This window comes from Neolamprologus multifasciatus, chromosome 19, assembly GCF_963576455.1.
Source record: "Neolamprologus multifasciatus chromosome 19, fNeoMul1.2, whole genome shotgun sequence".
NCBI lineage: Eukaryota > Metazoa > Chordata > Actinopteri > Cichliformes > Cichlidae > Neolamprologus > Neolamprologus multifasciatus.
In genome coordinates this window covers 24,021,543-24,041,323 of record NC_140457.1, presented here as the reverse complement: position 1 = coordinate 24,041,323, position 19,781 = coordinate 24,021,543, and the positions used below count along the sequence as shown (strand labels likewise).

The following is a 19,781-nucleotide window of genomic DNA, read 5'->3' as shown; positions in this document are numbered from 1 at the left end:
TTTCACATCCATCTTGTGTTTGTATTAAGAATCATAAAGTCAGACACATACTTACATAATTATTTTAATTATAATTAGATTACAGAAGGGACAAAGTTCCTGACAATGGTTATGCAGGCCAGATTATACAGCTCATGTGTACTAGCTGCTTGGAGAATACAGCCTCAGCATCTCAATGGATCTGTTGATCTTTTGAAATGTCAGTGATACCTCAAGCACATTTCAAGAGCAGTTACAGCCCAATAGACTATAAATATAGCTGGATGTTTACGTCAGAGAAACGGACATTTGTGCACATTTTGCACCCAGTTGGATAGGCAGCTAAAATAAGTCATGTTAAATGGCTCAGATATGGAGGTGGTACATGTATTTTACGTGTTCACTTTTTATCTTTCGCACACACACACACACACACACACACACACACACACACACACACACACACACACACACACACACACACACACAGAAGTTTGCCTGAGGAAGACATTTTTCAAGTCATTTACTAAAAGTGGTTTCAGTACTCAGAAAGCATTACGACACACAGACTTGACGACTAAATTTAGCATTATATCCACAGAAAGCAGAACACTACTGCGATTCAGACCATAGTGCTCATTTCTCCTGAACATCCCTGTCAGACTCAGCCAGATCCATGTAGAGCCAAAGTAGCAGCGTCAACGGGAATCTCGGGGACTGGACACTTCTGGAGTGCCATTTGGTGGGGTTTTGACCTCAAAATCAAGGTGTTTGTGTCTCTTTAGAGTCGAAACCACAACTCTGCCTTTTTCAGTTACCTCAGCAGATTGTCGCCTTTCTTGTTAGTGGCAAACCACGAGCCAGTTTTTATAGTCCAAGTCCACTTTGACAAAGTTTTCTGAGAAAATGTGTGGCTGAACTGATGAGCTAAAAAGTATTGGTCATGCAGTAAACAGTGTTGTCGGTACATGATTTACCCAGAAGTTCACGACTGATTAGAAAAGAGAACATGACCTCAACATATTGTTTACCCGTCAGGCTAAAGTTAGAAGTGGCTTACAATACTGCACATTGAAAACAGAAAGAAGAGAAAAGAAATTCTATAAAAATGATATGATTAAGAGGAAGAAAAATCACTATACTTAATCACATATCAGGTAATGTGTCAGATTTCGTCTGGGTGATGGATCACTGGGGTTAAAAAAAATCAAAAAAAAAAAATCACTTTCTTCTTTGGAAAAAAAGGGGAAGACGTGGAGAGGGCTAACCTCTGTTTCACACAGTGAAGAGAGACGAAGGTCCGAACAGTGGAGACACAGGCCTGCTGGGGTTAACCTGCTGCATGCGTACAGTCACGTTGACAGAGAGAGGTTAAAGAATCTGAGAACAGGCCGGGGTAAATTATTAATGACACCCACGCTGCTTGTCACAGCCTTGGACAAACACATGCTACGGTATCATTTTAAATGTATGAGGTAGGTTGCTATTCTTTTTGTGAGATATTTGTGTGATATGAAGTAAACAGATGTGCTCTACTATAAATAATATAAAGACTGTAATAAAGTGCACTGGGCCAACCATATTTTCTATGAACCAGAAAAACGGTCTGAAGCTCCACAGTATAGTAGTTAACATATTCACCTAACGCAAAAAAATCTTGGTTTAAGACTGTGAGGATACACAGCTTCTTGAGTTTCATCAGGAAGGGCCTCCAGGATTTATGGCTGCATGTGCTGAAGGGAAACTGGCCCAGATCACATTAAAGTACTGCAATAGAATAAACTCTATAGTGCTGTTTATTTATTTTTTCCCCAAATGCGAGTAAAATGTCTGCAAAGTTACAAAATCTGAAATCCATAGGGAGTTTTTCTCTCCAACAGAAAGTACTGCTCCTGAACTGCCCACAGTCCTGTGACTCATCTATGTCACAATGTAACATTTGCATAATTGTTCCAAGCACCTAGTCTGGCACATACTCAAAATTTTCAGAAGATATTTTTATAGCTAGAGCTAAAGCAGCTTCTCTGAGCTAAGCTAAGTGCAAAGACGAGAGTATTCCTGAATTCTGAACCACCATCAGAAAGTCAATAATGTGGCTAAGGTTACCATTAGCTTTGACTATAACCTGCCATAACTGTCAAAATTGTAATGCTTAAGGACAGCAAATATACAAACTGTGTGACTGATATTAATGCAGTGTAGAAGACTGGTTGTAGATTACTGTGTTTCTGGCTTGTCTGTAACCTGTAATTCAGCCTAAGCTCAGCTGTCTTTTTTATTAGGATTCTTGGTAATAGTACTAAAAATTGTAGACCCACACTTACTTGGTGGAGAACTTTATGGTCCTAAGCAGTTTCAGATATGATAATGCTATTGCATGAAAGCACTGAGCTCTTTCTACAGCAGAGAATGCTACGCTGTGTGGTTTTCCAATCTGTTGGTCCAATTACCTTTCACTCATGGTGCTAAGCTCTCAAAGAAGGGAAATCAATACATCCAACTATACCTACAATACTGTTAATTTGGCCTGAATGTCTTAACAAATGACTATATTTGTCTTCATGTTTCACCACCGCTGACTGTAAGAACAACCTCCATTTGGAAATAATTCATGCTGTGAAACAGTGCAACACATGTATCACCATTAATATCAACGGGATTACACCGATACAACAAAGAACATCATTCACCTGTCTAAAGCAAGAAATACAGAGCACAACAGAAGACATATATGCAATGTATCAACAAATACACTCACAGCTGGATGGTCCCTGCCAAGTGTCTTCTCTCTGATGGCCAGAGCGTCATTCAGCAGGTTGGCGGCCTCCTTATATTTGTTCTGATCCCTGAGAGACCAAAGCAGACAGAGTCAGACTGAAATACAGACACAGAGATGGGCAGAATAACAGACAAGCACACATGAACACAAACATAAACTATGCTGACAAGTTCAACTAATGGGCCACCATTTTCAGTGGTTCCCACAGCCAGTGCACAAGAGTACTGACAACAAGTCACCCCAGACTCTCATTGTTTTAGGTAACTAAATCAAAAGCTCAAGCTGATTTTTCAGTGGCTTCGATTTATGTAAATGGAACATGGCAACAATCCTATGCGACATTTGTCCAGGTTTTAAGCGTCATTCCTTTGCTCCTGTCTAGTTGGGCTGGAAAATTAACTTCTGTTACTGTCCTATAAATCTTTGTCAGGCTACGTTTGGCTTGTTCTGACAAAGGCATCCAGCTCTCATTAAGAAGCCAGTCACACAACACTCAAAGAATCCCTGCCAAAGGTTTCAAGAGACATGCCACAGTGTTGTGAGGGTGACAGAATGACAAAGTGTGCTGTTATTATCTCAATGTTAAAATCTTAGCTTTTTATGATATCTTTCCAAACACAAGAATTCATTAAAAGCTGTTTAAGTGTAAGAGGATTTTGGAGTTTATGAAACAATGCAGACTACAAACAAAACTTTTTTTGAGCATGAAATTCATTCATTATATAGACCACCTCACTTCAGTTAGCAACATGATCTCTTTAAAAACAGGACATCACCGGCTTTCATTAGAAAAAGATAAATACATAAAAATGCATGTGCATATTATTAGATGTTGGAGGAGTTTACCTGTAAACAAGGGCTAAGATATTAAGCATTGTGGCCACATCTGGGTGGTCGTGTCCTGAAGTCTTTTCCAGGTCTTCCAGAGCCTGTTTGCAGAGAGGCACAGCCACCTCATACCTGCCCTGAGACGCATACTGGATCACCAGGTTGTGGAGGGTCCTCAGTCGAGCAGGAATCTCGTATCCTCCCTGCTGAGCAGCAGCTGCTGCAGCGCTGCTGTGGGTTGGCTGGACTACAGACAAAAAATACGAAAGTAAATGAATGATTAATTAGGAAAAACCCATCACTGCACTGTATAGAAAATGAAAGTACAACCTGGTATTTTGTATCTGACCTATTTAGAGTAATGTGATATACTGTACACAGGGCTGTGAAAGGGTATGAAAAAAAAAGTTTCCTCTTTTCTGATTTCTTATTATTTTACATATTTGTCACACTTTCATGTTTCAGATCAAACTGACTTTATTATAAGGCAAAGATAACCCCGTTCAAAAAAACAACAACAAAAAATTGTCCCATCCTGTTAAATCATGAATGAATTATTTTTAACCCCGTTTTTCAGAAAGCTGAATTGAATTTCAGCAACCACACTCAGCCCTGATTACTGCCACACCTGTAATCACTTAACAGAACCTGTGTGAGTTATCTCAAAAAGCAACACGTCACACCACGATCTAAAGAAATACCTGAGAAACAAAGTCAAACAAAGTTTGCACCCAAGCTTAAGTGTTCTTTGGTTATGCAGCAGGACAATGATCCAAAACACACTAGCAAGTCCCGTCTAAAGGGCTATATATATTGATATTTATTATTAAATTTTTTATTCAATCCCTGATAATCCATTGCTTCAAATGAAAAGAAACTCTATTCCAACCAGCTGAGCAGCAAAAGGCTTTGTGAGCTGTTTTGTAAAAATAAACAGTGTCGATCAGACCTCACCAGCCGCTAATAGACACTTCGGCTAGTCACAGAGAGACAGATAACCATTCTCACATTCACGACCAATTTAGAGTCACCAATTAAACTAACCCCACTCACCCCATGTCTGTAGACTGTGGGAGGAAGCCGAAGTTCCCGGAGAGAACCCACACAGACATGTGGAGATCATGCAAATTCCACACAGAAAGGCCAGATGGCAATTGTGTAATTTTGTGAAACTGCTTTTTCCAGTTTTTCGTTAGTTTCACAACATTACACAATTAGGCAAATTTGATATCCCATCACATGGAATAAAATAAATATTAATCATTCATAAATAGCAATACTGTAAACTGCAGTTCATTCATTTCATTAATATGGCTCAGATGGCTGAATCTTTATAACCTGAATGAGTCTGTGACTATGGATGACGGAAGAACAAAGATTTATTAATAACAGGAGTTTAATAGAAGTTTTCTATAAGAGATGACGTGTGAAAAGAAAGCTGATAGGCTGGTTATGTGACAGTTTTCCTCTAAAATGAAAGAAGTATTTGAAACCAGTGGGTGTCTAAGATGATGTAAAAGGGTCAATGCTGACTAGAGCAAACACAAACTGGCTGCCTTTTAACATATGTGCAACACAAACAAGCTTATTCACCCATAAACAATGTCCTCTTTTTCCCCATTACGCACAGCTCAAGTACCAGCTCCTGAGTGCTACATTTAACAGGGCCAGAAGGACATGACTGGAATGTCTCTTGTGATAAATAGTCTGTTTGTCTGTCTTTCTGTCTCTATATGCGAGTGTCTAAGAATGCATGAATGTGTGAGAGGTCAGGAAACCACTTGATGGGGTTTCTTATTAAAGGCAAGCAGTTCTGTATTTACTCTGAAGGAAAGCCAGTAGGGTTTCGAGTAGGAGCCGCCCACTGCAGTAATAACAATGACCACAGAGAAATGTCCGGACACGAAGTGATTCCAGGTGTTCTGAAGTGGGGGCAAACCACAGCCTGCCTCTGCTGCTGTTCACAGGAAAGTAACGCAGTGACAGCAGAACAGAAACGGACAAAAACAGCAGGTATGTAGTCAACTCACACATCTTCACTATGAGTCAACTGATGTCTACAAATAAACGCATCAAATTCTCAAAACCAGCCAACGTCTGAATAATGACCGAAAACACAACTTCATCATCAAAACACGACAAACCCTTGCTGGAAGAAGGAAGCAGAAGCGAGACTCCATCAATGTAAATGATTCTCAGCTACAAGTGAAGCGTGAGCAGTGAATTGCATTACATGTGGACGTGTTACTGTTGACCCAGTTTGCTGGTATTCTTTACCGATTCTGACTTTGATTTTAATATTTATTATTCACATGATTTTTGTGCACCTCTGTAAATATGTGGATGATGCTTAGCGCTTTGATTGACAAGGCAGTCATTTTCCATGCTTGTTAAGAGTACTCCCACCCGATTTACATAACCCCTAGCACTGTGTTGGAGAGTACTTGTTACCAAAGGGGGAAAAAAAGTCACTGTGTCGCATTATAAAAAGTGCAGGATGCTCTATTTTTGGAGCCAGACCTCTGCTTTGCATGATTCTAGTTAAAATCTGCCCCAAACATTCACAGATATGCTGGAATATGTTGCAGGCTGTGACACTCATTTAGTGTCAACGCTAAGTGAGTTAAATGTAAATATTAGCACAGAAAAACACTGCATAAGGCCCTGAGTGGTTTAAAAAAGCAGGAATGTCATCACTATTGTCTTCTTCCTGCTGACAGCAATTTACCAAAACCCCACAAGCTTTTCAGGCAGTCTGAATCAGCTTGGAAAGGAAAGACATCTAATCTACTCCAGCACTAACCCAGTATCCACTGAGCTCATGCAGAGCCTCAGGCAGCTCAGTTTCATACAGAGAGAGGATTAATGCCAGTGCAAAAGGCATTCGATGAAGCACTGCGTCTCCACGAGTTCAGTTCTGTCTCAGTCCTTTACCAGCTCACACCTGAAAGAGTCTGGTTACTTCTTAATTAGTATTGTCTAGTCTTCATTTGATTCGATAAAGTATGGGAGGTCATTTCTTTTCTATAGCAGTTAAAGCTGCTGCTTCTCTAAGCTCCAGTCTTCTGCACATCTGGCACTTCATTTTCTCTTTTTTTAAAGTTATTTTAAATGTATATACACTGTCATCAAATGTAGCTACTTGACAGTATTTACTGTAAGCACTGATGTGGGCAGAAACAGGAATTTGTGTATGTGTGGGTGTGTATACACAACATTTATGTGTTGACATGTGAATGGGTGCAGGTGTACTGCAATAACTGCATGCTCCTTGACCAACTCAATATATACCCTTTACAGTGACATTTGTATCTCACTATCTCCAAAGAGAAACGCATTATTTAATAATTATGGAGTATTGATCTCAACATACATTTTTATTAAGCTTTATGATGCATAAAGTCTGTCTGGTATTACCCTTGTCCTTGTTCTCCAACCAATTTCTCGCTCACAGCTACATGCCATTAAACTCTGCTGTCTCATCATAATTCATTTATTGGTGCTCACAGCATGTGCTCTATCACCACCCTCCCAAGGGCAATACGCAAAACCACAATAATGAAGCGAGCGATCCATGTAAAGGAAATGCTTTTACTGTAAAGATTTCATTAAATTAAATAGAATATGAATGCAGCGTAAATATGTGTAGTCTGTCTTAAGCAGTGGATTACAGCAGTTACACAGCACAGGAGGCAAACCGTTTACAGCCCAGTCTGTCAGCAAATTAGACTGGCTGATAAACTGATACCACACGGGATGAGGCAAATGAGGCAATGAAAGGGAAAAAATGGAAAGTAAAACCTTTGGGAGCAAAAAACTAATGTTTTTCATTAGTCTTAAAACTCTGTCCCTGAAGTGGGGTCTCTTTAACCAAAGTTCTGGAAACTGCATTCATCAAATGCATTTTTTGGAGATCATCTCATTAATATTAATAACAATTTTTGAGTCAGTACTGCAATTTAGGCAATATAACATATAGGGATAGGAGTGGAGAACCAGTTCCTGTCAGTCTCATTTCTTGGAATTGTCACTCTCGTTTATCGGTTCCATTTGCACCCGCACTAGCTGATTTCAGTTCATGTGCAGGAGGAGGAAAATACTGGCTCTGAATCCAGGACAGAAACAGCTGCATAATGCTGCTAACATAACTTCGGCTCTTTGCAAGCATCTGCAGAGGCAGCATGCTAACACTAAGCTTGCCAAGAAGCCAGAGTGATGCTGAAGCTGAGTGAATGCCGACCTCAGCCCAGGTAACAAAGTGATGAGCAATCAGGCTGTATCCTCCAATTCCACCTGTTCATGTTTCTACAGTAGAATCACAGTGTCGTTTTGAAGTCATCTTTACTTTGTGTTGTTGGCTTTGTCTTCTACTGAGAGAGGCTTTGTGTAATGCTAACTATTCTGTGTGTCATTATTAGGAGATTTGTGTTGGTGTGTTGGACTTTAGGCTACAGGTTTATACTTTTAAAGGGTAATTACTAAAAGAACCCTTTCAGGTCATTTTACAGAAGAACATGAAAGTGACATAATGAGTAGTACAACAAATTTCTTTCTCCCAGGAGTAATTAAGTAATGTAGTGCATCACTTTTAAGAAAAGTGTTCTTTGTGAAAATTACTTCTTTGAGTAATGAGTCCAACACTGATCACAGTGAAGAGGATAAATACCTCCAACATCCACAAACGTCAGAGTCGCTAAATTCTTATCAATTCCCATTCCTATTTTTTTTTAAACTACCTCTTGACATTTATTTAGTCCAAATAATTAATCTGGAAAATAACTATCCATCCATCTTCTGCTTATCCAGTTGAGGGTTGCTGAAGCCTATCACTAGCCCCGGACAGAGAGCAGAGCTAACACAGACAATGACTCTCACCTCACATTCACACTTATGACCCATTTAGAATCACCAGTTAAAATTGCCAACACAATCATCCCAGTAACTACTTATCTTTGGACTGTGGGCAGAAGCCGGAGTACCTAGAGACATCCTACACAGACACAGGGACAACATGCAAACTCCACATGAAAGGCTCTGGCCAGATAATGGATTCAAACCACTGCTGTCTTATTGCTCTGAGGCTAACCACCACGCCACCAAACTTCCCCGGAAATTGACTATAATAATGTAATATAAGATACATAACATGTTACCAAATAATGGATGAGAAGTAGGGCTGGGCGATATGACCCAAAATTCATATCTCGATATATTTTACCTGGACGGCGATATAAGATATATATCTCGATTTATTTTTTTAAGCCATAAAGTAAGAACAAAAAGAGAGTTCTTAGTCAAAGCTGTGTCCCAGATGTCACACAGGCACTTTTATTAACATAGAGCATAGATGTACATAAAATTTACTCAAAAATAAATTATGAGCATTTATTAAATAATAATGCTCCATCAATAAAAGAAAACAATGTTGTTTTTGTGCATAACAAAAAGCTCACAATTGTGCAGTCAAAATGTAAACTAAAAGATGCAGAGCATAGTAACAAAGACGGATTTCACAGCTGCTCTGTTCCCAACTTCTACTGTGTGACTGACAGCATTAAGTTTGAAATCCTCTTCATAACCATGTCTCTTAACAGGTGCCATTTATGGTCCTTATACACAGTAGGGTAATATTACGTTGAAGCACAGTACGTATCACTCCGCGAGGCTCCTCGGTCGCCGTAATGCTCTGACAATCCAGCAGCACCGTAGCTTACCAAAGTCGTACTAAAACATTTTTTGACAGATTGCTGAGCGCTGTGTACCACATAAAATCGCTTCGCGGCCATCAAGCACAACCAGAATTCATACATGAGGCGCGCTGTCAACTTTTGAGAAAATGAAAGGATTTTAGGCCGTGCAGCGCCTCTGGGCTGCATGGCGTTAGCGTGGTTAGCTCGTTAGCGTGGTTAGCTCGTTAGCGTGGTTAGCTAGCTAACACGTTGACGGCGTCCAGCCCCACGCACGGGGCGATGCGCAGTAACTCGTTAACGGAGATTTGCCGTGTCCATCTTGTCGCTTCCTGCAGGTGAAGCGATGGGGGAGGAGGGGCGAGGCCGAGTAACGTTGCGTAAAGACAAAAGTGGACGAAAGAGAGGCAAACTTGTGGCTCCACAAGTATAGTTATAACGTAACATAGACTATATCGATATAAAGGATATTGTCACATCTTATATCTCGTATAAAAATATATCGATATTTTTTAAAAACTCGATATATCGCCCAGCTCTAATGAGAAGCTCTTATGGGTTCCTCTTTTTACCATGATATAACAAACATTTACATTTTAAGTCCTTTCTTGATATCCAGAGCCACAACTTCACTGTCCCCTAGCCAGGCTCAACTAGGTCCTGACTAATGGGGCTTTACAGCCATAAAGCTTTGTGGTCTTACATCATGAGCTACTGAAAAGACCACCCCATCTAACAGTGAGCAAAAGGCTGGTAACAAACAATGGCAGCAATAAAAAACTGGAGCATACATGTTTGAAAGACAGTGGTAATTGGACACACAAACATGCTCACCACCAGAACTTGTCATCATGTATTGCACAATTTATCTGACTCTGGAAACATCCACTGATTCAGCTTCAGTAAATTACAAGAGAGCTGCTGATGCAAAGCTCTGTTCCCATGGCGATCTTAATTTTACAGCGGTAAAACTGTAGAGTCTATCAGGGATTAAAAAACTAAAACTACATGTCACAGCATTCAGATGCCACTTATTAATATGGTGGAAACAGTAGTTTACTTACAGCTCTCACAGCTCTCTCTTTCTATAGTTGCAAAAGTATTTAGGAGTTAATAAAGAGTGTGCCACTGAAATCTACATCCCAAGCCTAAAAACTATATTTCATATTTGGGTCCAAGGACAAGAAATTGAGTGAAAGTCTCTCAAAGCAGAAAGAGGATGAAGAAGGTACAGCACTTACTGCCTGGGGCTTGATCATCCTGATCATCTGGGAAGAGATCATCCAAAGTCTCTTTGGTAGAGTCTGAATCCTTTTCTTCCTGAAAGGGGAGAGAGGAAGAGAGCAAGCAGGATGATCAGTGAAGAGAGAGAGGACCAAAAGCAAAAAGGAAGAGAAATTGCTCATGAAATAGCTGAATGTTTCTAAATGACGAGAGAAACACTGCCAATCTATTAGCAGATAGAGTCATTTTGTAGTTTGGGTTAGATCACACATACATAAAACGTGTGAGATGGTGTATACTGACATCTTTTGATTGTATCTGCTTTTGATAAGGTGCTTGGGGGGGGAAAAAACCCAAAATATTGGTTCCAATGATAAGATGGTCACGCATATTTTAGATAAAAGCATCGCAACACATTCTTAAGCCCTGAGCACTCACAGAGGGGGACAAGTCCTCGTCGTACTTCTTCAGCTGGTTCATAAACTCCAGGTGCTTCTTTTCCTCCTCCAGCTGAGCCACGCTCTGCTCGCTCTTCTGCAGTTTCTGCTGTGTCCCGGCCAGCTCGTCCCTTAGCCACTGGTTCTCCTGGCAGAGTCGCCGTACCTGTACCCTCAGCTTCTGCTTCTCAGACTCAACTGAGCTCAGGTGGTTTGAAAGCGCCATCATCACCTGCAAAGAGGAGGCGGTTATGCTGCAATGTCTGCAATCATACAGACCCTTTTGTATTTACAGTTGGGTTTATGCTCTCATAACAACATTTACACTAATATATGTAGTAAAAGGTTGTCTACTAAAACAATTCCACCAAAGCCATGTGGATGGTAGATAGTAAAGCTATCTAGGGGTAAGTGTGCACTTGCCATCACAACTACATGTGTGTCCACTAATGTTAGAGTGAGGCACTTTGGGTAAAAGCATACAGTCTAAGGTGAAAGGCTCGGAGGGCTGTAATTAGATGAGGGGTGTTTGAGCAGGAAAATTACACTTTACCACAACTCCAAGCAAAAATGCTGGAGGTAGAAAATTCAGTCTGTGGGGTGTGTGCACGGTGTATATATGTGTATATTTATTAGACAAAGCTTGCTGGGAGATGGCGATGAAAGGCTAAAGCATCAACAATGAATCAGCGCTGACTCATTCACTGCTTGTGAAATGAAATGTGAAGTGAAACGACGAGAGCAAATATTCTGCATAATTTCAAGGCTTTAAAGCTTCTATATGTTCTTTTCCCCAATCGACCAAACAAAAAGTAGAATTACAAGCTAGAGAGAAACGCTCCCGTGTCAAGAGAATTCTAATGATCTAATCCACTATGGACTTGAATATATTTTCACCTTTTACTGTGTCTATTGCAAGGAAAGATGGTGTTCAGTAAAGGCAAGATTCTTGCTGTTTTCACTGAACTTGTGATATTAATTATCCAGGTGAAAACCACCTGCTGTCCTCTGCTGTCCTTTCTACACAGTAGAAAGTAGAAAGAAGAGAACATACTATCCTTAAACTTAAAAAGGGAAGATTTAAATGTGTAACCACTCACAAACAGCTTGCCTTTTTATTATGTTTTGTTAAAAGACGTGTAGATTAAATTGCTTGTTGCCTGAATCTCCTGCCCAGACCAACCTAAATGAATAACAGAACAGTCTAACATCCATAGTGATATTAACCAATCATTGAAGCTCTACACACATACTTGAGCCTCGCTGAGCCCAAGTTCCAGCATCTCCAGGGACTTGCGGATCATGTGCGATTTTTCCTCCACGAGAACGCCCTCCTCATCCTGCTTCAGGCAGCGCAACGTGCCCAGAAGGCCGTCCAGGATGGAGTGGTGCTCTTGCTTCAGGGCCTCCAATCCTTGAATCACCTGCTTGGTCCGGGAAATGATCTCATCCTGGGACAGCTTCTCCCCAGGATCCTCCTCCTCCTTCACACACACCATGGTGGACATGTCCTCACGCATCCTGCAGAGAAAACGAATAAATTAACATAACAGGAAAAAAGGTGGTTAGAAGGTGGTTAAAGGACAAACAGGTAACCTTTTTCTTCAAAGTCACAATCCTCTGACCTTTTCTTGTCTCATGGCCAAATAAACAGCCTTTCATGACCATGACTCATCTCATAAAATCAATTATGCTGCAAGTGAGAAACGGCTCTGGTTTATGAAAAGGTCAGACAATGTGTTTCTGACTGGACAGCTACTGGGACAGGGGTGTAGGAAGCTCACTTTGAGGGAATTGGTAGGAAAAGTCTGTGCTTCTTCAGCTCTACACTCAAGGTGCCTTGAAAAGAGGCCCTGACTGAAGCACCTGTTTTGAAAAGTTCAGTACAGCGTGAGAGCAGCATCAGCAGAGGTTTGTAGTAGAAGACGGAGCATGATTGAAGATTACCACTTGTAAAGTGTTCTAAAAACAAAAAACAAAACAAAAAAACAAACTTAAGAATCACTATTTAAGATTGTTTAATAAAAAGCGGGTCTTAGGTTCAGCTGTCATTAAAAGTTTAAACCAAACCAAACCAAAGAAGTTAAATGTTGTGCCTGTTTGACAGTAAAACCCGGATCTGAGGTTTGTGGTCTGTGAGTGGTTTACAGATAACAGATTAGAGGGGACAGACAGGAAAACTCAGAGGAACTTGTAGACATTTTCTGCTGCACAACAAACTCACTTTGACCACTTTAAACAAATGTTGGCTGTCACATTTTCTTTTATGATCGTCATCTATTAACTGCACTCGTATCTAGTCAGCTGACAATCTACTATGATCCAAGTTTAGAAAAATCTACTATAAAATTTAAACAACTATTATTCCCAGAAGCTGCAAAATACAGTAATACAGGCCCCAGACTCATTCATGAGTCGCCCATAACAATAGTGCTGCTATTGTCTCTCTCAACACACTATGCACTCCTTCCTGACTTTATCTGCTATATATTCATCTCACACACACACACACACACACACACACACACACACACATAAGAGGATTATGACTGAGCGCTTTGGCAGCACTTGTAGCGAGCTGCCTAATAAATCTCTGCAAGCACACACGACTGAAACGGGACGGTCTCAGCTGAATAATTACAGAAACACTGAATAAAGTTACATTTTAAAGTATGTTCCATTGAAAAATACAGAAAGAAAACCCGTGGGTGTGAATGAGCCAACATTCGTCTTATCTTTGACGGTGCAGTGACACAGTGAGTTGAACCGACCGAGCCTACCTCAGTAGAAAAGCTGCTATGGTGTCAAAGGGAGACTGCAGACTTGCCCTGAGCAGATTTCACATTTTACTTAAAGAAGAGGAAACAATGAGGTGAAAAATACGTTGAGACGAGACAGACTGAGGAAGGGCAGCAGCTCTGATCGCTCCATGTGACTCAGCAACCGGCCCTGCAGCCTATCAGCTGAGCAGGAAGCAGGAAGCTGACGCTGCTTGCAGAAGGAGGTGGAAAAGAGCAGCTCCAGGCAAAAAGAACGGTGAAGTATGGGTTGCATTTGAAATGATCTTGGCAAATACAGGAAAAGCTTTCAAATGCGTTATTAGCAAGATCCATAAAAAGCCAGACTTTCAGGGATTTTTCTTGTACTGAAAACTGTATTACTATTAGTTACAAAAAAAACCTGTGTATTTCAGAGAAAATGAACAGAAATGGAAACAGAAAAAGCTCTTTCAACCGAATTTAATCTTTTTAAAGAAGGAAAAAAGTAAGAAATGTACAGAAAGGATTTACTGAAATTTCAACTACTGGCTTAGGCACAAGAAGAACTCTGAATGTTCAAACTTGAGCTTTGGGAAGTTAAATGGGCATTTCTCATTTTTTATTCTCTTAACCCTTAATCGAAAACTGGGCCACTGCTTATATGTCAGTCATTTTATCAGAAAAAAATTCCCAGAACCTTCGATCCATTCATTTTCTGCAACTTCTGAGTCACAGAGGCGGCACTCTAAACCAAGAGTGCCCTTACCTCCCACCCTGCATACAGAGGAGTCTGGATAGACATAATCTCTCCACCACTTCCTCCCAGTTTGACACAGCACAAAAGCCTCACCTAAAAGCCATTTAGGTGTTCCAATTAGATGTGCACACCACCTTAACTGGTTCCTTTCAGAGAAGACAAGCAGCTCTATTCTGAGCCACTCCCAAATGACCGAGATCCTCACCAGATCTGTAAAAGTGAGCTTGAATGACTTTAAGAATGAACTCGTTTTGCACCATTTTTAATCCACAGTTTCCTCCTTTCAGCTGTTTGGAAAGTGAGCCATGGCCTCAGATTTCATCCTAGCCAATTCACCCTCAGCTGCAAAACACCCTGATGCTCAATGAGGTCAATGGGATCACATAATCTGGAAAAAGCACAAACATGACCCGGAGACCACCAAAATCAGTGACAAAAGCCCAGCCCTGGGCAAAGTCTGAAATCCACTTCGACACTAGCTAATAACCTGCAATGTAAACCAAGGTCTCACTATGGTTGCACCAAAGCAACCTGCAACAACAGACCAATACTCCATATTCCCAAACTACTTCCCAGCTTTCTCCAACTCCACAAAATTCATTTAAGGTAAAATATTTACATGGCTTTTTTCTCTAGTCAAATATATTTAGGTGCCATCATATTTGAAAAATCTAAGAAACTAATCTTCACATTTAATCTTTGCATAAATAGCAGAAACCCAAACCACAAAGAACGACAGAGGTGACCGTTACCTCTACAGGCCATGTAATACAGAAGTGAGAGTGACAGCATAAGCATTGTTTTCCTGTTCAGATCCAATAGTCTTTTATCTCTGGGATTAGATCAGTCTCCACACATAAAGCACCACAGGAGGAAGGCAGGGGAAACTATTTTTAAAGTCAACTTTTGAAATGTAAATAGCTTGCTTGAAGCGCAGCACCCGGAGACGCTGCAGCTCTTTATGTAAGCATGCTAAGGTGGTTATCTGAGGTGATGGGGATGCTGAAGACAAACATGGTGGCGGTGGATAGAGGAAAAAAAATGAGGAAGGGGTTATGGTTGGGACCGATGGAGAAGTGAAATAGAAAGTAAGTGTAGGTTTTTATGCATGAGGATGGAGCCGGCGGCAGAAAAGCAGCACTCGAAGAACAGTCTTAGTCAGCAAAGTGTGGGCACAGCTGCTTTATTTTAAAAAAAAAAGAAAAAAGAAGAAGAACAAAGAGCCTCTAAAAGTTTCTTTTACTGAACTATTAAAAACAAAACACCCACGATAATCACTGTAAAGTCAGGATTCAACTTTTGACAAAGCAAATGCAATAAGCTAATGGGCACCCTTCATCCAAATCGATGACTCTTTTCACATTAAAATAGACGCATCAATTAAAGCTGCTGTAACAATAGTCTGTTGTATATATTGTGCTGTATCTCTGTGTTTTATGTGGCCTCAATTCTACAAAACATCACTAGCTATTAGCTAAGTGCGAGTCTTAGCTCATTTGGTTAGTTTCAGAGACCAAAAAAGGGTTTAAGAAATCGGAAAGTCACGACATGACATTGTACCGGTGAGAAACAGGAAATGACCTGTGTGACTGGTGTTAACAATTAACAAATTTAGTCCTGGGTGCAGATTAGGACAACACAGAGAGTGTGGTGTTCAAAATGAACCCAACAGAAAACCTTGCTGTCTAAAAAACAAAACAAATCATCGTGTGAATTCACTTGCTGCAGTCTTAACGTGTTAAACTGTGTCATCACCATTTCTCACTTCTGATAAGAACTCCAGTGACTAGAGCGTCAAATTATTTTTGCATGTGCAAGCTCTGAGCAAGAGATAAAATGTATCATTCAAATAAGTGAAGCAGTTTAAGATGCTGTGATCCAAAGAGCCGGCAGTGGTACCGCTTCTTACTCCAGCAACCCAAAGGATTAATGATTCAGAAAGACACTCGCTGATTTTTATTATATGACTTTCTGCAGACTCTCCGTGGATTAAAGTTTTAAATTCTAAGTCTGTAATATTTGAGGTCAGCTGAGTTTAGAATGTCTCCTCAATAAACCTGTCAGTGTTGATATGTGAACATCTGCTTGACATAAATCTTAAAAGATTAAAAGATTAGGAAGTTTAAAATTAGGAATTTTAGGACCACTTAGAGAAAAATCAAAGACTATCCAATTCAGTGAGCTTGCTGCTAATAAAATGCTAAAACCTTCTTAATAATTAGCTGGCCGTCATGATGTTATTTACCATAGCCCATAAGATAACTTCAGATCAAAGGCCTGTGAGGAATATCACTCACTTTTCACTACAGTATATTAGGTGAATTAGCACTCTTGGTTTTCTGTTCTTTTCTTGCAGCAAAAGGTTGCAACCTTAACATGGTGCTACCCAGTGTTATCCTACTAGAGTCACTAATGTTTCACAAAAACAGACAGCCCCTGTTCTTAAAATAGATGAAAAAAAGGAAGTGCCAGTTTCATAGAGGTTGGTTTAAGGAAATGACAGTCACTTTTACTAACAATAAAGATCTTTAGATCCACTGAAACCCTACTTGATTAAGACAGAGAGAGAGAGAGAGAGAGAGAGAGAGAGAGCGAGAGAGAGAGATGTGTGGGCATGTGTGGATGTTGTGCAAAGAAAGGAAAGGAAAAAAACTTGAAAGAAATATCCATTATTGATATCCTGAGCCTGGTTCTGCCGGAGGTTTCTTCCTGTTAAAAGGGAGTTTTTCCTTCCCACTGTCGCCAAAGTGCTTGCTCATAGGGGGTCATATGATTGTTGGGCTTTTCTCTGTATCTATGAAGCGCCTTGAGGCGACATTTGTTGTGATTTGGCGCTATATAAATAAAATTGAATTGAATTGAATTATGGTTTGCATTTATGTAAAATATTGGCCATAGATCATTACTGATGCCAAAAAACAAAAAAGAAAGAAAAACAAGTATTGCTTGTGTAGTAATTCAGCTATTAATGCACAATTACGGCCAGCAGCCGTAAAGCACTACAGAGGGTGGTGAAGGCAGCAGAGCACATCACTGGCACGAGGCTTCCTGCCATTCAGGACATTTACCTCCAGCGATGCCTCCGTAAAGCACACAGCATCATCAAGGACCACAGCCACCCAGCACATCAGCTGTTCTCCCTGTTACCATCTGGCAGACGTTACAGGAGTCTGTCTGCTCGGACTACAAGACTTAAAAACAGTTTTTACCACCAAGCCGTACGACACCTCAACCACAACACTTAAACACACACAACACAGCACTCAGAAGCTACCCTGCAGCTTCACAAGTACTCTGTTTAATCTGCACTGGTCATTTCACTTTATTGTCATTGATATTTATATTTAAAGTGCAATACTGTAATTTTCTGCTGCTCATTCCTGTGCAATATCCCATCTGCCCTCCCGTCATATTTCTTTTCAAGATTTTCTTATTTAATCACTAGTGTACATATATTTATATTTATAGATACATATATATTTAGTCATCTTTTCTCTTTTACCATGTCTCTCTAATATTTAGCTCCTTACTATTTTTATATTTTTATATTTTATTTTATTATATTTTACTATATTTTCTGTACTGTATCATGCTGCTGAGTGACTGCTGCTCGTCAAACACATTTCATTGCAATGTTGACCCTGTGCTAACTTGCATATGACAAATAAAACTTGAACTTGAACTTGAATTTACACCACAGTAAGCAACAGTAGATGTGAATGCAGGTGTGTAAGATTTTAGTGAGGTCATGTTATTTGTATGCTCATTCACATCTCGTTTTGTGCTAATAACCAGTCAATTCTTCTATTAGTTCATCAATAGAAAACCACCTGATTTCTGGCTGGGGGGGATTTTAAGACCTCACCATTAACCAGCTCTGGGAACCTGGAAATAATAACCAAGTTGTACTCATTGCTGTGCTCATCTGCAGAAGTGAAGTAAAACCTGCAGCCATTAAAATCAAATCTGCTGCAGCCACACAAAACTGTCATTGCTACCCAGCAGCACTCAACCCACTCATCTGGGCCAACAACAAGCTGCCTCAGGGGTAGCAAAGGGGGTGTTTAGCTCTTAGGGAGGAGCCCTGCAGGTTGTCATGAGTGCACCTTTGGGTGTATTAAACGTTAAACATGGCAGGGCAGAGTAGAATGCTTGTGTATTTCCGTGCAGACTGAAATTGTGTAACTACATACCCCCAAACTGCCCCAAATCTCAAAATATCCATAGATGCTTCACAGTCTTTTTGGTTTCCCAGCTGTGGGTACCACAGTGAGATCCACTGTCCCCCTAAAGCTGTCTGCGCAACACAGGCAGCTTTCACAGCTCTGACTCCCCTCTGAATATCAATGAAAGGATACAGCTAACTATCACATGACAAATGGTCATCATCAAGATTTAATCCCACCGCAGTAGCCGACAGAAGCTCGTTTCCACAGGCTGACAAGCGTGTTTTAGTCGGGTCCGTGTCGCTGTAAGTTTGTGCTGCTTTGTCCAACCTATATAGCGTACAAATGGTTAAACCTGAAGAACCAGTTAAACCATACTTTCTTGTAACACAGACCAAACCTCGGGGCCAACTCCGACCTAGCACTCTAAATGAGTTAATGTGCTTACGATGTCTAATTCCTGCAACTAACGTAAACACCGACCACAGAACAAGCAGACAATTCCATAAAAAATGGTTACAAAGACTACATAACGTTAGTAGTATACATACCTATGTTTTAGTAAATGACACTTTAAGAAACGCGTGATAAGAGAAGCAAGTGGCTTATTAGCTATTAACAGCATTCCAAGTAATACACGGAGCCATTCTTACCGTTCTCTGGGACATCCGTTGCCAATGTAGCTCGACTTCAATGTTCCTCTTCCCCTTTCAAATCACGTCTTTTCTAAATGGGATTTTTTTTCTTTTGACCGACAGCCCGTGTAGAGTGTAAAAGAAGCGTAAGAAATATATTAAGTTAAAAAAAAACAACACAATTTTTGTCTTTGTCTGCTAGGATGTGTTTTGCCTTCTGACGCCGGGCTTCACTGCATCAACCTCGTTAATGTTGACCAGCTAGCTACATAGCTAATCACCTAGCTATCTGTCAAAACAGCGATTTCAGTCAGCCGTTCAAGAGAAGCGAGTATTTTCCGCTGCTTCCATGACAAGAACTGCTCCGTCAAACTAGCCTGACAAGGGCTTCATGGGGCGGAATAAAAAGTTCATTAGTCCCCCATGGAGATGACAGCTCCTCAGTGCTGTAGCTGGCTGAATGACTAACTGCACAGTACGCGAAAATGGCGTTACCCGGCACCCCCCTGCTCCTCTGGCAGCACTGATGT

General features: G+C 40.5%; 1 protein-coding gene across 8 annotated transcripts in view; it reads right to left on the bottom strand.

The window, feature by feature from the left end:
* The window catches only part of klc1a (kinesin light chain 1a), a 42,037-nt gene extending 22,316 nt beyond the window's left edge, over positions 1-19,721 (bottom strand). For 2 of the 8 annotated variants that reach the window (XM_085144321.1, XM_085144323.1), the window contains exons 1-6: positions 19,270-19,721; positions 12,188-12,455; positions 10,936-11,166; positions 10,515-10,593; positions 3,605-3,833; positions 2,738-2,825 (exon numbers count right to left, since the gene is read on the bottom strand). In XM_085144321.1, the coding sequence (XP_085000447.1) occupies positions 2,738-2,825; positions 3,605-3,833; positions 10,515-10,593; positions 10,936-11,166; positions 12,188-12,454 (894 nt within the window). In that variant the 5' untranslated portion in view covers position 12,455; positions 19,270-19,721. Of the gene's footprint in view, positions 1-2,737; positions 2,826-3,604; positions 3,834-10,514; positions 10,594-10,935; positions 11,167-12,187; positions 12,456-13,714; positions 14,098-19,269 lie in introns of those variants that run through there. The other 6 variants (XM_085144325.1, XM_085144326.1, XM_085144327.1 and 3 more) reach the window with 4 other exon arrangements.
* Between the last annotated feature and the right edge of the window lie 60 nt (positions 19,722-19,781).